This window comes from Ascaphus truei, chromosome 1 (genome assembly GCF_040206685.1).
Source record: "Ascaphus truei isolate aAscTru1 chromosome 1, aAscTru1.hap1, whole genome shotgun sequence".
NCBI lineage: Eukaryota > Metazoa > Chordata > Amphibia > Anura > Ascaphidae > Ascaphus > Ascaphus truei.
Genome location: NC_134483.1, coordinates 46950162 through 46967416, shown reverse-complemented (window position 1 = coordinate 46967416; position 17255 = coordinate 46950162). Strand labels below are relative to the sequence as shown.

The 17255-nt window shown below is 43.7% G+C and overlaps 1 protein-coding gene across 4 annotated transcripts in view; it reads left to right on the top strand.

Moving 5' to 3' along the window:
• The window catches only part of PDZD2 (PDZ domain containing 2), a 385311-nt gene that overhangs the window by 279695 nt on the left and 88361 nt on the right, over positions 1-17255 (top strand). For all 4 annotated transcript variants that reach the window (XM_075587491.1, XM_075587482.1, XM_075587505.1 and 1 more), the window contains 4 exons: positions 7077-7188; positions 11973-12121; positions 13376-13495; positions 17025-17139. In XM_075587491.1, coding sequence (XP_075443606.1) covers positions 7077-7188; positions 11973-12121; positions 13376-13495; positions 17025-17139 — 496 coding nt within the window. The remainder of the gene's footprint in view (positions 1-7076; positions 7189-11972; positions 12122-13375; positions 13496-17024; positions 17140-17255) is intronic.

The following is a 17255-nucleotide window of genomic DNA, read 5'->3' as shown; positions in this document are numbered from 1 at the left end:
TAGTAATGATTTTACGTCTTGTGGAAATCCATGCAGCGTTTGGTTATCAGAGGGGGCGGAAAGTCCCAATTGGCTCACTTTGAACATACATCATATACTCCAGAAACCGAACCGATTCCTTCAAAAAATGGCCAATAATAAAACAAAAAATCAGGCCAGAACTAAAAAACGATCAGTTCTCGATGTGATCTGGTTTGCGAGACCAGAATCAATAAGCAATTGAAAACGCGGCTTCATAATGAACGTTCTTGTCTAACCCAGCCATAACTATTCCTGCATAAATATATAGCCATGTGTTCAGCACTAAATATGCTGAAAAGAATGCTTGTGTGAAATGCTGCCGCAGACCTATAAAATGCAATTTCCTCCTCAAACTATAAAAGGTAATGCAGAGCAGTATTTCAAAAGCAGCCAATATAGTATTTGGGAAGAACGCAGGAAACATAGATAGCAGAATAATTCATTTGGATGTCTTGCCCGTTGTCTGATGTCATTGAAAAACGTATGCCAGCCTCACTCCTCACTGTGCCGTACTAAATCTCAAACTAAATGGTGCTATGCAATAAGCCTTCTGGCTGCAGTTGATATCTTAGGCTAAGGCCCCAGTGCCTCCGCTGCACGCGCTCCCCGCCCGCGAGGCTGGCGGCGCGTGCAGCCGATTCCCCGGTCTGCAGTGAGCTGCAGGAAGGGAGACGGGGGGGTGTGTGGCCATGACATCACCCGGCAGGTTCATCCTCATTGGCTGAACCGCCGGGGGCGTGGCCTAGCTCTCCATCGCGAGTCCTGCTCTCAATTCTATTGAGAGTAGGAGAAACTCTCACCACAGCGCTGCTGCCCCCCCTCGCAGCGGGTCCGGCGCCATTGAGGGGAGGGCTCTCTTCCCTGCAGCGTCCGCCACAGCGGGCGCTGCAGTAGCATGCAGGGACTCAGCCTTAGAGCCCATATAAGTGAATGATTCATAGCATGTCTGCTAGCTCCAGAAGATGTCTTATTGCCATTTTCCATTCAATATGTGCATCAATACAATCTACATACTGACAAGTGATTAGCTAAGTTGCTGATCGATCTGTTCTCCTGTAATCGATCGCTGAAGATGACACTGACAGCCAAAGTTCTGTGAGGAAGATCATGTGACAAGACAGGCACTAGATTCAGTTGGTTCACTGCTAGAGAAAGGGCAGGGCAGGGCTCAAAAATGTGATGCTGTTTCAGAAGGGGAAGGAGATGTGACTTTGTAAATGGTTGCTATAGGAACAAAAATTCCTGTTTAATAAGAATACATAAAAAATGTCATTAAAAATTAAATGCTAATAGTGATAAGGAAAATAAGCGCAAATAACACCACTTTAAACAGAATAAAAACAACAAATATACTGTCCTTGAGAAAGTGCAGCTCCCGAAATAGGTCTCAATCCCAATCCAAACAGCAAACGATGAAGAACAGCAGGTGCGCAAATTTCATCAGGACATGGAACCAACTTTAGAGATTAGCCCCTGAGGAAGACTATCAAATTGAAACGCGCGTAGGGTGGAGTTGTGCACCACTAAGTGATACTTTGTTCGGAACATTTAAACTGGAGGATTGCATCGTTCAGCCCAGTGGATGCTGTATTCGCCGTGTAGCAGAAGCTGCTGTGGTTTGGAGTGCTATCCACCTAATTGACCCAGGGTGGTCTGAATGCCTACCACAAAGACACTTATGTAAGTGCAATACTTTGTGTTTTTTTTTTAATAATAAAAGCAATATTACACTATTTTTGCTTTTTTTCCTTCTGTATGTGTATTTTCCCTCCCCTCCTGTGGAGTATTGTCTGTGTTGATCCGGAATACCTGTCTGGATATCACTAAAGTTGGTTACTTCTAACAACCACACTGCCTGAATATCACGTTTAACACGGGAGTTTAAAATCTATAGAGTCTACAATACTGTTAGTGCAACAGTGTCTATTACAACAATATACAATTTGGTGTTTTATTTTCTTCCATGTCCTGATGAAATTTGCGCACCTGCTGTTCTTCATCAAAAATTAAATGCTACAAGTATTTTCTCATACAGTAGTACAGAACTGATTTATTAAGAAACACACACACAAAAAAAAAACCACGTAGAATATTGCTTGACCTGCCGATTAAAATGCAGCTTACCTACAAAAATAAAAATACATTAAGAATACGTATCTCACCGATATCATAAATCTGTGTTCGGTATTAGTATTTTATTATTTTCTGTATTTGAGTATTGCCTGACCTGAGGGAGAGAACTCTTGAAAGCTTGTCTTATAATATTTATTGTTAGTCCAAATAAAAAAAAGGTATCCCCAAATATTGAAGTATTCTTTTCTGTACAAGCTCACTGATAGCATGTATATATGTAAGATCTATTCGTTATAAAATCAGAACCGAAAAAGCAATAATACATTTTGGTTCTGTGCATTCATTTGTAGTGTTGGTAAATGGCTTTTAGAGTGAGGTAATGTCTTAGAGGATGAAAATGTTAAAAGCATCAGTACCCTGAGTGGAATCTTGGAAATGATAATGGAAAGTTTAATAGAGAAGAGAACTGGCATGCAGACTCGTTTAATGCATTATATCACGACGACTTCATTCTGACTGGGAAGATGTAGAAGAGGCTGAAGGAGCTAAATTATTCTCATCCGTTTTGGTATTTGTGTCTTTCTTACATAGTTATAACATGTTTTTCAGATTGGAGGGGGGAAAATCACTTTTTCATTTGAACTTTTTTCCAATATTTATAAGATGCCAACATATTCTTCAATGCAAATATAATGAATAATAAAAATAATAATTGCTCACAAAATAATTTTAGAGCAAGGCAGTTGCCTTGGGCCCTGTGCCTTCGGGGGCCGCTCGTTCCATCCTCTCTCTCCTCCTGTCGGCACCGGGGTTCAAATTCTACCCAGCAGAAGAGGAGGGAGCTGGGGTGTCCCCAAACCGGCGCAGGACCACAGCGCTGCTCACCCCAATGTAGGGAGGGAGGTGCGCGTGTGTGCATAGCTGGGGGATATCTTGCCTTATGTGTAACGGACATCCTCCTGCAGCATCCCATTGTCATGTCGCCGCGTTGTCATGCCATCACAGTGTGATGTCATGGCGCTGCGCCGCGTTGCCATAACAATGCGACGCCGTTACATCATGATGCAGAAGAAAGGCTCCGCTGTCTGCATGCCGCCTTGGGCCCCGCCAAAGGAAAGGCTGGTTCTGCACCATAACCATATATCAGACATGTAAACGCATGTAAGCAAAGTGCTCCCGGCTTCGAGGAACGTTTTGAATTTAAGTTGCTTTGGATATAAATGCCGCCTTCTGAAAATGGCCAATTAGTTACCTTTGTTGGAAAATATTTTGCCAGGATGGAGAAAAAATAATTCATTAGTTTCTTTACAGCTCAGTAGTGGCAGAAACCGAAAGCAGCGAAGGGACAACCTGTTTAATACTGCAGAAGTCAGCAGCCGGTTTCCAGTGCAATGAAAGCGTTAAAAAGATGTGATATCCTTTAGCTTCAAGAAGTGCGATCATTATTGGAACCTGTTGATGTGTAAATAACTGAAACAGGCCGTGTTTTTCATTGCTGGAATCTAGAAATTTGTATTCTTTCTTTGGCTGGATGGGACAATATCTGAACTGTAGCGTTTTAAATCCAGAAAAACAAACAAACATACCAAATAAGGAGAAAATGAGCTTATAAAGCACAATGTACTGTATGCAGTTCTGCACTTTCCTAGTCACCATGTTATTGGAGAATAATGAGCATGCTTCCCCCATGTCTAAGGAAACTACCTGTGGTGCGTTACCTGAGCGGCTCACAGGAGGCCTGAACCTCCGCTGCAGGGAGCCCGGGGTGGTCGTGGTCTATCTGATGACAGCGCCTCCACCTGGGAGGGATCCAAGCGCAGTTGGATAACCCCTTCCCAGGAACGCACAGTAAAGAATAAATATACACACGGTGGTATAACAACTTATCTTTACTGGCAACACGTAGAACTCTACAATACCGTACCCCTAACACAATAACACCACCCTGGTGAGACCCCCAAAGTACTGAGGTGCCCTAAGTGCTGAGGTGCCCTGAGGTGAACTAACCACCCGGTGTCCACAGAGTCCAGCCCACCCCAAGGTGTGTGGAGTAGTGCTACCAAAAGTGTGTGTGTGTGTGCGTGGCCGTTGGTGCATGTAGATGATGATACCTTCCCGGGCACTCCAGTAGCCGGGTACCACTGCACAACACAAAGGGTTCGTCTGATCCACCAACGTATGTAGGTCCGGTCCGTCCAACGTAGGCGTCCGCCTCTGAGTGGGGTGAACTCCTACTGGAGTGTCTCACCATAAAGAGTCTCTTAGTTGATGGTGGTCTGGTCCCAGACCACAGGCCGCAAGTCACCGCGCTGCGCTTCTCACTGCCGCTGTGACTGTCACTATCAGGGCTAAGGTGAGTGTTCCTGTCTGATGGGCTTCCCTACAGTACCACAAGCTAGTAGGGACTCAGGGCCTAACTGGGGCCTAAGGGGCAAACTAGGCCTAGTTCAGGGAAGCACTGCTCCTGGACACTACCTCTCTAGTTGCGGTGTGGTGTCCGACTGGCGTGGTGTCTTGCTTTGCGCCAAACTGTACTCTCTGGAACGTGTGAATGCGGCAGCCTTATTGGCTTTGCTGCGCCGCGTGTCTAGCAGCCCCTGGAGCTGCTGGGACATCTAGTCCCTCTGCGAAGCCTGTACACTGGCGACACACTTTATTCGAGCTCGGCTAGTCCCACGAATTCGGGTATACCCGGGTGTATTGAGGTTTGTGACTGTTTTCTGCCCGAGTGCATTGCGTTATTTTCCAGGCAGGGATTGAAGCATTTTATTCCCTCTGGCTGCAATACTGCACAGTATATATATACTGCATTACAATTCATGAATTTATGCCATCTGGTAGACACGCGAAGCATTGCAGCCTATTAAATCCTAATCATTATCATTTAACAGATCAGCCGCCCATCAGCCAGGCATGAACCCAGGCTGGGAAGGCAAATGCAACAGGGCTTGTCAGAGGTGAGGAGCGGCGCATTCCAGGTATCTGCCAGGTACATACTGGGTATTTGCTCGAATAAAGTGTGTCGCAGCAATACCTAAGATGACCGCCGCTCGCGACCGTACTATGCATGCGCGAGGCGTACTAAGATGGCGTTGCCGCGGATCTCCGGTGACCCGCTCGCTCCCTGACAGCCGCAGCCCTACCATACGTGTCCGCGTGCCTCGGCAGCCGTCCCTCTCACGAACCAGGAGGTAATGGGGACCTGGCTACACGTATAAAGCACAATGTATGCAGTGCTCCACTGTCCCTGTGACCATGGTGTCATTGGAGAATAATGAGCATAATGTGCATTTACTTTTTGTTATTTGAGGAAGCCAAGAGACAGTGAATTGTTGAAACCTGTAAGAAACAGGCATCGAGTCCAAAACCGCAGCCAGTCCTAAGTCATGAGTACTTCGTGAAGTACTTTTTCAGTACAGCATGTCAATTATGCTGGTCTCCTGCTGGGTTGGCCCCTCACACAATATAAACTTGTTGCGGTTCATACAGTATTGATCGTAATAATGACCACGTAGATCAGGGGTGGGAAACTCCAGTACTCAAGGGCCACCAATAGGTAAGGTTGTAAGGATATCCCTGCTTCAGCACAGGTGGCTCACTCAAAATAACTGAGCCACTGATTAAGCCACCTGTGCTGAAGCGGGTATATCCCTAATACCTGGCCTGTTGGTGGCCCTTGAGGATTGGAGTTGGCCATCCATAAAATAAATGTACTGTATGTAGTATGCAAAGGAAATGTGAGCACATCAGAGGAAGGTACTACTAAAACGTATAGGTTTTTGGTTCTTGACAACCTGTAGAGATTTGAAGGAACATTTAAGAATTTTAATTTGCTGTAGTAGCAGAGAACTGCATGGTGAACATTATTACAGAACAGGGAGCGCTTCATGTTTCATTAGGCTTAGTCCATAGAGACTGAAGCCGTGCGGAGGCACGCTAAGGCTCAGGGAAAGCGGTGCTTTCCCTGGCCTTAGAGCGCGCGCCGTCCGTGGGCGTGTCTGGGGGCGGGCCAGTGACGTCACGGAGCTGGTTCGCCCTCATTGGGTGAACCGCTCACGTGACTGGCCCTGCGCTCCGGCGAGCACAGAAACTAAATATTTGGTAAGACACACGCTTCCGCAGGCGTGCGGAAGCGTGCGCGAGCCCCTGCTAAAGCTGCTCTCATTGCAGCTGCAGGGGCTCAGTGCCGAGCAGCAGCGCGCCTCCACACGGGTTAGCGCCTAAGCGCTGACCATGCCCGAGGCCTTACATGTGCCTGGGTTGCATTGCAAGCTGTATGTATACAGACAAAACTACCAAATATTTCAAAACATGTTTAAGGTATGTATTTAAAGCGGCAGACCAAGCAACATGTGTTTTAAAAAAAAATCAGTTCTGTACAATGAGAAAATACTTGTAGCATTTTTTTAAAACGGCGCTGAATGACATTTTGTAATGTACTATAATGTAACAAGCTTTTTTTTTTTTGTTTCTACCGCAACCATTTACAAAGTCACATCCCCTTCCTCTTCTGAAACAGGCTCTGGCACTCCCCTTTTGAGCAGTAATCAATTCTTGATAATATGTCCAGTGCGACTTGGGTTTCCTAGATAATGCTAAATGTGTAAAAAATTAGATCTCTTCTTTGTTTAGACGCAAAGCAGACTTCTTTGCAAAACATGTATTAAACAGTGTGTGTAGTGATGCAGCCCCTGAGACGATGATACAGTCACTGCTGAAGGAACTTCCTTTTGACTATTCCTGTGCCCTCTGATTAAATCTTGGCACTACAAGGTTAATTATGTTTTTTTTTTTTTAAATAATTATAGTGATGTATATAGCAAAGTTCTGCCAGTGCAGGCATCACTATATCACAATGAAACGTTGCTAAGTGCTGCCTAAGTATCTGATTGTCCCGTGTGTACAGTACAGTATGTGCTTGTTATAAAATGCATTGCGACAAAAAAATCTATGTACTTATTCTCAAGTGTCGTACTTTGCAGGCGACTGAAACAGACAAGTTTCAAGAAAAGGGATCTGCAGAAGTATCCCGAGGGATCTGTCGGAGTCCCACTTTAGGAATGGGCCTGATGAAGTACAGAAGTCGATCCCAAGGTATTTTTGGATTACTATATGATAAAAAGATTGCACAGTAGTTGTGTCTTTTCAGTATGTTTGCTGTCAGAAGGTATCGCACTTGAGAAGTAGGTTAAGAACGTTCCAACCATGGCATTGTGACAAATACTGTAGTGTGTGTGGGCTGTTGGATCTCTATTAGACATATGTAAAGCAACTTCAAAGTCTTCTTTTCTGCCCCTCCGGGTTACACCCTGCAGTGCTCACTGTCCAGCTTTCCAAACAAAGGGCTCATACTATGTAAGCTATCTTCTCAACTGTGCTGTTTAAGTACTGCTGTGGCCCATGCTATTAATTGTTCTGGGGTGATATGTAATGGATATACTGCAAATAAATATACCACTTGTGAGCACATTCACATGTGTCAGACAGGTCTGCAACCCTGCCTTTCCCCATTATCTCTTAGCGTACAGTGCTTAAACTGCAGCCAGGGATTCTGGGAAATGACATGCAAATGAGCACACGGTAATATATTCGATTCTAAGCTCTCTGGAGCAGGGATTTTCCTTCCTACCGTCTGATTGTGTTTGTTGCATTTATTGTATTGCGACCCTCCCGGCCCGGCTTCTAGGCAGGTTACATCGGGATACCGTGCCTGGCTCTTCAGTATTGGTTACCTTGACTCGGGGTGCTGGGGTCAGGCAGCTGATGAGGTAGAATAATGGATGCCAGGAACTTTTGTCATACAACAGTCTTTAATTTGTGTCCCCATGCACGGAGACCACTCACACACATGACAATGTTGTACTGGTTTTATAACAGACACACATAAATACAGCGCTTCCATTAGTGCCCATTCTTAACAATCGGGCCACATTAATTTTATGAGCAATGATTCATCTCTCTTTCAATTTTCATTTTGTTTATACAAAGTATGAGTTTTAAGCAAAATATTTCTTGGCCAATGAAAAGGGAGCCCCAGCATTATCTAAAAACATTTTGTCAAGCAAGAGGCCGACTATCTTTCTTAACACTAAAATGGAGGTGCGTTGACTTAGTTGCTGTACTTGTGTGAGACTCAGCCCCCCTTTGTTGCTTCGGGATCATTGTCTGTTTACCCCGGTTACACTCGGCCCATACGGGAATCTTGGAGGGTCCTTTGCAAGTGACCATAATACATTTGGCCTGTTTGGTAACTGTCACTTCCATACAGACTGAGAGGATTATTAATGCGGATCTGCGGTTGGAGCCGATCCGTCGACACCCGGGAGCCCTATTTCCTGAGGCCCTCTGTGGTGTGTTGTTTTCCTATCTTGTAAATATGTTGTTCTCCATTAGCCTTCTTCTGGGATCCTAACTTAGAGGAACACTGTCCCTATCTACAACATAATAAAGCATGGTGGACCTGGTCTGTGCTATTACTGTATTTTATGAACATCCCCATCTACTCTCCCAGAGGACTCTCTCCTCTTGTCCTCTGGGAACCTGACTTCAAGACCCTTTCCTCTATATTTAATATCCCTTCTGACATCCGTATTGCCATGGTAACACAGAGTGGGGACCAACACACACTATACCGCTATTAACTCGTCACTGCAATCTGGTAATCCCATTGAGGGGGGTTACATATTATAATACCCTATAATGTATTTTCTCTTTTGCAAAGCACTGCTTACATTGGTGGCGCCATATAAATAACAAGAAATATACATATACAGTACATTGAGATGGCTGTGACATTACCATTGAGGCCAGCAATACTCTGACACTGATATGATGATTTTTCCCTGCTGCTTGTGCTACAGTACATCTATAATCTGGTTTGTCCTAAAACATCATCAGTGTACTTTGCGTTTCCCTTTACCTTACCTTCTGCTACTAAATTTTTGGGGGAACATTTACAGCATGTGATGTCTAATAAGAAAGAAATCGTCACGTTGATGAATAAAACTTCTAAGTTCAGTGTTATTATTTTACGTTCACTCACACCCTTAATTCATCAAATTCGCCTGAAAAGAAGGATTAGTCGGCAACTTGAAAACATTTTTTAGATAATGCTGGGGCTGCCTTTTTTACCAAGAAACATGTTGCTTAAAACTCATACTTTGTTTAAACAAAATGAAAATGGAAAAAGAGATGAATCATTGCTCCGTATTCATAAAGTTTAATGTGGCACGATTGTAAATGTAATATATCAGAAAGCTGATGTCGGACCTCTGCCAAAATCAGGGTACGAATGTGCGGAAATATGTAATAAAATGGTACTTCGGTGGAAACTGAAGACAAATCAAGTTTCAGAGAAGATATATATTTTTAATAGCAAAAATAAAAGCCGGGTTAAGTATATCCAAACACTATCTGTAGGCATTAAAAAAATCTAGTGTTTTCAAAATCCCAAGCGACTGGTAACCTGTGTGGGTCTTAGGTAAGTGGCAGAAATGCAAGAACCTGCCAAGATTTGCTTTACCGCAGTTTTAACCGAACTTTTGAATTTTTTTTTGTGTTTACGTGAATTGAAATTTTGACGCAAACAGATCTAGCAAAACAGCCCAAATTGTTCAAACTTCGTTATTTCACTTTTTTTTAAATGTGAAATAGCAGATTCGAGAAGTTTGATCGATTTTTTTTTTAGAATTTTCGAAAAGTAATCAAAATGAACCGAACATCCAGTGCCCGATGACTTTCAGCGTTAAGCGAAATTGTTGCGGACTTTTGGATGGAAGATAACTTTTGCGACGAACCAAAAAAGGTTGAACCAAAGTAAGTAGAAGTCCAAAAAAACAAAACAAATGGGAATTGTTTGTTTTTAATCGTTGAAGGATTTGTACATTACAGAAAAGACAAATAATACAATTGCATAATGGTATTCACCAAGAACAAGGATATGTTACCTGAAATGTGTAATTCTTACAGGCCACAACAAGATCATTGTTGATGTGCACACTTTATATATGTTTATATATTGCAACCCATTGTCTATTTTCAGGTGAAGAAAAAAAACTCTTCTCTGCAGGAGCCAAGTCATATAAATTGTTTATATCAAATGAAATAGTCATGGTGTGTCGCATCTAATTAGACTAGACTAAGCTTGGCAATTAAGTTAAACTAAAGATGCAATTTAAGGAAGGGTGAATTTATCTGGACACATTTAATCCAATGATTTTCAAATAATTTACTACGGTGCCTAATCTGTGAATTTATCAAAAAGCAGGAAAAAACCCAAAAGTTTGTTATTTTTTTAATTTAAATGAGCAGTCCCACACCGCAGGCAAAGAAATTAAACAAAATATCAATGTCATTTGCTCGGTTCTGAAGATGTAAGCATCATTAAATTACAGTAGAGATATAGAGACGAAGAAGCAGGCACCCCGGGACTAGTATGCAAAATATTAGTGGTTTATTCAGAAATCAACATTTCGGTTCTCCTTAAAACCTTTCTCAAGACTGTCAAGGTTCTAAAGGGAACTGAAATGTTGATTTCTTTGTCTCTGTATACTGTATTTCGAACGGTTTGCACCCGGGCAGCAGACGGGACGTATGGAGTACCGTGTTGACATTGCATACAGGCATACCCCGCATTAACATACGCAATGGGACCGGAGCATGTATGTAAAGCGAAAATGTACTTAAAGTGAAGCGCTACCTTTTTCCCACTTATCTATGCATGTACTGTACTGTAATTGTCATATACGTGCATAACTGATGTAAATAACACATTTGTAACAGGCTCTATAGTCTTCCCACTTGCGCACAGCTTCGGTACAGGTAGGGAGCCGGTATTGATGTTCAGGACGTGCTGACAAGCGCATGCGTGAGCTGCCATTTGCTTATTGGGCGATATGTCCTTACTCGCGAGTGTACTTACAGTGAGTGTCCTTAAAGGGGGGTATGACTGTATAGTTAAACTAGTTTTATTTTTAAGGCAACACCTTTATTTAGCCCGTTCAACATGCCACAAAGTTGTGTTTTTTTTCTTCAAGTTGCTGTACAATAAAGGGAATGTCAATACCGAATATTATATTATATTACCACTGAGCTACTTCCCGTTGTGTCCTCCATGGAAGCGTCTGGATTTTAATAATCGCAGGTTTCCGGTGATATTCCCCGTAATAGCTGTCATTCACATTGAAAGTTTTGATTGTGATATAGGAAATAATCCTGGGACTATCAAAAAATATTCTTTGATTGCCTCACTAAATTAGTATAAAGACATCTACAGTTTATTTTGCCACTTACTGCCAGTAATACATATATAACCTACAGTTCAAATGTTGTAAGTACATTGTATATTTAGGTAATAAAATGTCACGTGGCGAGTAATATCACAGAAGGCTGAAGATGCAAAGCAAAGGGCTACCGACCCGTCAACTCACTAGTACGGCTAAGTGATAACTGCAACAATTAAACTGGTCCAAACTAACAGCACCAAATTTATCAATGAGGATAATCTCATTGAAAACAGTGGGGGTTCCTTGCTTTGAGAAATCTGTTCCATTGTCCTTGCCTGTTTCTCAGCAGAGAGACTTTGACACACAGCCCCCACAATGCGGGATGGATGGAATAAAAATCACCCTCTTGTGTGTTGACCCAAATCTTTGACACTCTACAATGCCTCCTCCCGATATTTGTAATGATCCCTCTGTCTACATTTAGTAACATTGTTTTATTTTCTTCTTTCACTCACCTCCATGTTACAAGCAGGTGCACGTGCACTACGGACAAATGCACATGATGTGTTTCCAATAACGCATGTTCTCACCCTTACTGGGCGCTCTCTGTTGTTGGAGACCTAATGAAATCTGAAATCTGTTCATTCTTTGAAGGCAGTGGAAGCCGCTTGGAGTCTGTGGGGGAAGATGATGAGCTGACCGTGGGAAATGGCGACCTGTGCAATGATACGGGCGAGAAACGTGTACTTGGTGGCCGAAAACACTCACTGCCACAGCAGCTGGACTCAGCCGGATCCCGACAGGTGAGAGCTTGGAATACAAATAAGTGAATCCAAACGGGTGACTGAACTTCCCAGTATCTGGTAGTAACCTAGATGTAGGCTACAGTTTAGTTCATTCACATGTAGGTTTCATTTTGAAGTGGCATGTTTTTGGACCTTGTACTAGTTGCAGCATATAATTAATAATAATAACTTTATTTCATATAGCGTCTTTCTCCCAATGGAACTCAATGCTTCAAAATGATAACATAGTGCGCAGTATGCAACACATAGGATTTTTAAAGACACAGTCCCTGCCCAGATGAGTTTACAATCTGTGATTTTGGAGCGTGAGGCACAGGGAGATAAAGTGACTTGCACAAGGTTACAAGGAGCAGACACTGGGAATAGACCCAGGTTCCAGTGATTCAAACTCAGTGTCCTTGTTTGCAGGGTCTGTTTCTTTACTCCCCGAGCCGCTCCTTCTAATTGGCGAGGTATTGTTGCTTAGTGACAGCATGATGGAGGGAGGCAATTATCTACAGTATATTTGCCAGTTTATTTTTATGCATTATTTTTAAGACATGAGCCCCGCTCAGTATTGTAAGGTGTTAATACACTGTGTGTTAACATCTATTCACTCGGACGCAAATTAGTACATTGCTTACTATGTGATGATGACTTCTCACCTTATTTTGTACCATTGATGTAACTTATGGTAAAAAATATATATATATATAAATATATATATATAAAATAGTCTTGTGTTATGGGTGTCACTGCATTTCACCCATTAATAACACTTAATGAGTGCAAGCTAATTATTAAGCCATGACTAAAAATATGCCCCTGCAGCCATGGGTAGGAGCTTCTCCCTATCCCCTCCAGTCAGCTTCTAAATGACAGCACACTAATGAACACTGTCCCGGCTACATCTCCACTCCCTCTGCACTGGGAAGCGAGGGAGTGTGAGCTGCAGGGGTTGAGGAGCTGCAAGTTAAGCTCCCGTGGCCGTCTTGCTGCCTGTTGCCAATCAATTCCTTAAACTATTTTGGGCAGCAAGAAGATCTAGTTCAGCACATTGGGGTTGTCCTTGTGTTGGTCTCCTCTACTATTCGTTTATGCTCAGGTTTCGTTTGGGTGAGGCTGCCAGATATAGGATTAATGGGTTAAATGCCTCTGTATGTGTCTGCTTCTGGAAATCTTGGTATTGTTTTCCATTGGAGGCACAGATGGTAAATCTATATACTATAAGGCAATTTTAGGTTACTGAAATTATATGATTTTCTTTGTTAGGAATATAACATTGTGAAGAAAACAGCGCGATCGTTAAGCACGGTGCAGGTGGAGTCCCCTTGGAGGTTGGCCCAGCCATCCATTATTTCTAACATCGTGTTAATGAAAGGACAAGGAAAGGTAAACGTTTGCTATTAGTATGTGTTTCCCACAATATGAATAAACGGGTAGAATATGTAGATTGTTTTATACACTTTTCCCTATTTGTAGCATTCCGCCCAATATTACTGTATGTCTTGTAGTAAAGTAACAGAGGACGGGGAAGGAGTAGGTACTGTACAGTAGTAGTGTTATACTGTACTGTACAGTGAAGCAACAGATGGTTCATAAGTTACAAGCTTTACAACCTCACCGGGTTCTTCATCAGGTCTATGTGGAATCGTGTGTGGTTCAAAAGCTACGTAGCAACTTATCAAGCATCTGTTGGCCCAATAAATGGTATCATACTATCTACTCCTCCTCTCTCCTCTGTTACTTTACTCCATGGAAGAAAGGACCAACACAACTACTCCTTTCTCCAATATGTATGTTGTGTGTTATCTCTGTAAAGCGCTACAGGCATACCCCGCATTAACGTATGCAATGGGTCCAGAGCATGTATGTAAAGCGGAAATGTACTTAAAGTGAAGCACTACCCTTTCCCCATTTATCGATGCTTCGGTACAGGTAGGGAGCCGGTATTGCTGTTCAGGACGTGCTGAAAGGCGCATGCGCGTGCTGCCGTTTGCCTATTGGGCGAGTGGGATCAGCGCGTCACTACTACGTCGGTCTGTAGGGCAGAATAAGTGTCCGTAGTCGCGAAGCGAGCGTACGGAAACAGGCGTAAGGTGCTATTGAAAATATGTCATTACTCGCGAGTGCACCTGCAGTGAGTGTCCTTAAACCAGGATATGCCTGTATATACATGGCTCGCACTATGACACCACATATAATTCATTACTTATTTTAATGATTGTGACATCTTCAGTATATATTACCTAGAAATGTCTTCTATCTTAAAGATGAATTATGCAACTCTAAGCCCTGACCTTTCAGTGTATAAACTCACTTGAAAGCGCCATTGCAAATGTCAACAAAGTTGAGTAAAATAAAGAGTAATGATATCAGGCCCTTTGAATTATATATATATTTTTTATTATAAACCAACCATAAAAAAAAATCTGTTTTAGTTGGCACAGCAAACCTTTGGGGAATATTAACAGTATAATTAAATAGGTTTTCACTTGCCTACGAAAACACAGGCTGTACAAATATAAGGATTCAAGCTTTAGCCTGTGCATTGGTCAGAGAATCTCTTAGATTTCCAGTGCCTCATCCCGTGAAAGTGAGGCTCACAATTACATTGGGGTTTCTTGAGGTGCTCTACGCCCCCTAAGACCACAATAAAACACTGGCAGACATGCTTAAGGGGATTCATCTAGACAGGGGTGCGCAAACTTTTCAGTCTGTGCCCCCCTCCCCCCCCTTACCTCGTGTCTGGCTCCATAGCAACGCGACATTATGTGACCCCCGGGAGTCATTTGATGACGGAGACCAGATAAGGGAGTTACAGGGGCCTCGTCTTAATTCAAATGCCTTGGCGAAGAGCGCAGGGCCTCAGTAACTGCCGCGCCCCTCCCAGAAAATCCTGCGCCCCGCAGTTCGCGCACCCCTGATCTAGGATACTTGCTGTCTTTTTACAACTAAATAAGTATTTAAAAAAAGATTTTTCAAAGTTACTTTAACATTTGAAAAGTGAACTCTTTGTGAGGTTGAAGTTCTTTTATTTTCTCCCTTTCATGTGATTTTCCTGTGTATTATGCAGGGTCTGCCCTTCTCCTGACCACGGGCCCTGCTCCTCCTGACCACGGGCCTTTCTGACCACGGGCCATGCTCCTTCTCCTGACCACGGGCCCTGCTCCTTCTCCTGACCACGGGCCCTGCTCCTTCTCCTGACCACGGGCCCTGCTCCTTCTCCTGACCACGGGCCCTGCTCCTTCTCCTGACCACGGGCCCTGCTCCTTCTCCTAACCACGGGCCCTGCTCCTTCTCCTGACCACGGGCCCTGCTCCTTCTCCTGACCACGGGCCCTGCTCCTTCTCCTGACCATGGCCCTGCTCCTTCTCCTGACCACGGGCCCTGCTCCTTCTCCTGACCACGGGCCCTGATCCTTCTCCTGACCACGGGCCCAGATCCTTCTGACCACGGGCCCTGCTCCTTCTCCTGACCACGGGCCCTGATCCTTCTCCTGACCACGGGCCCTGCTCCTTCTCCTGACCACGGGCCCTGCTCCTTCTCCTGACCACAGCCCCTGCTCCTTCTCCTGACCATGGGCCCTGCTCCTTCTCCTGACCACGGGCCCTGCTCCTTCTCCTGACCACGGGCCCTGCTCCTTCTCCTGACCACGGGCCCTGCTCCTTCTCCTGACCACGGGCCTTGCTCCTTCTCCTGACCACGGGCCCTGCTCCTTCTCCTAACCACGGGCCCTGCTCCTTCTCCTGACCACGGGCCCTGCTCCTTCTCCTGACCACGGGCCCTGTCCTTCCACTGACCACGGGCCCTGCTCCTTCTCCTGACCATGGGCCCTGCTCCTTCTCCTTTTTGGTCCTCTGACGAGGACAGAACATGTTTAGTATTATTGTTTGCTACTCTTCTCAGTGAAAATGTGACTTATTTCTTTGGTGTGGAAAATGAATAGATTTTCCTTATTTCACTTACTCTGATTTTACGCTCACCTTTAATTGATTTTAATCAGTGTTTTAGCAATTGTTTCATACTTTAAGTTATGTTTAAGTACTTATATCATCATGTAAGCCTGAAATCATAATGTAGATTGTAGCACATATAATGATCCTAGGTGCATAGTGTAGCTCAGGGGGCTCAACTCCAGTCCTCAAGCCCCCCCAACACATCATGTTTTCATGATATCCCTGCTTCAGCACAGGTGTCTCAGTCCCTGCTTCAGCACAGATGGCTCAGTCATACAGGTAGGCTCAGTCAAAGACTGAGCCTCTGATTGAGCCACCTGTGCTGAAGCAGGGATATACTGAAAACCTGACCTGTTGGGGGGGCTTGAGGACTGGAGTTGAGCTCTGCTTGTGTAGCTCTATAAAGCTTGTCTTAAATTCTTATGAAAACATTGCCATCTCCAAGTGTGTGATTTTGGGGGATTTCTTTTACCAGAAAATGTAACCCCGGACAGCACAACTTTAAATACTGCGTATTCATATACACCCTGATTTTGTTTGTTCGATGAACAGAGTTCTGCTGCCATTCCAATGCTGCAGTGATCGGGGATGAATGGTAAAGACATTTTTAGAACATACACAATTGTTACTATTTCACACAATTGCAACAATACTATTTATCACAGTTGTTACTATTTTGGAGAGTTCAAAAAATTAATATCACCTCAATTCCAAAAAAAAAAACCAACAACAAAAAAACCTGCAGTATTTTTCCAGACTGCTTTGGAAAAGTAGTGGTGATGCATTAGATATAAACATTGGTCTACATAACTTAATATAAAATGAGTTGAATGTTGATTAATGATCATGCCTGCATCATACTTACTCTCTGTATCCCGTCACTCCGTTTCTGCGTTGCCTTTTCATGGTAACCCTACCAAGAAAGTGCATCCATTTGAATGTTACTTTTGTGTTGCTCACAGGGTCTCGGGTTCAGTATTGTTGGGGGTCAGGATTCTGCCAGGGGACGCATGGGAATCTTTGTGAAGACAATTTTCCCAAATGGAGCAGCGGCTGCAGACGGGCGACTTAAAGAAGGTAGGAAACACTGCACGGTGTGCGGGAGGGAGACTGTTGTTTGGAATCACTCGAAACTTGTACACTGTTTTGTGTGACACGTGCCAAGTTATTAGATATGATCCTCATATTATGTA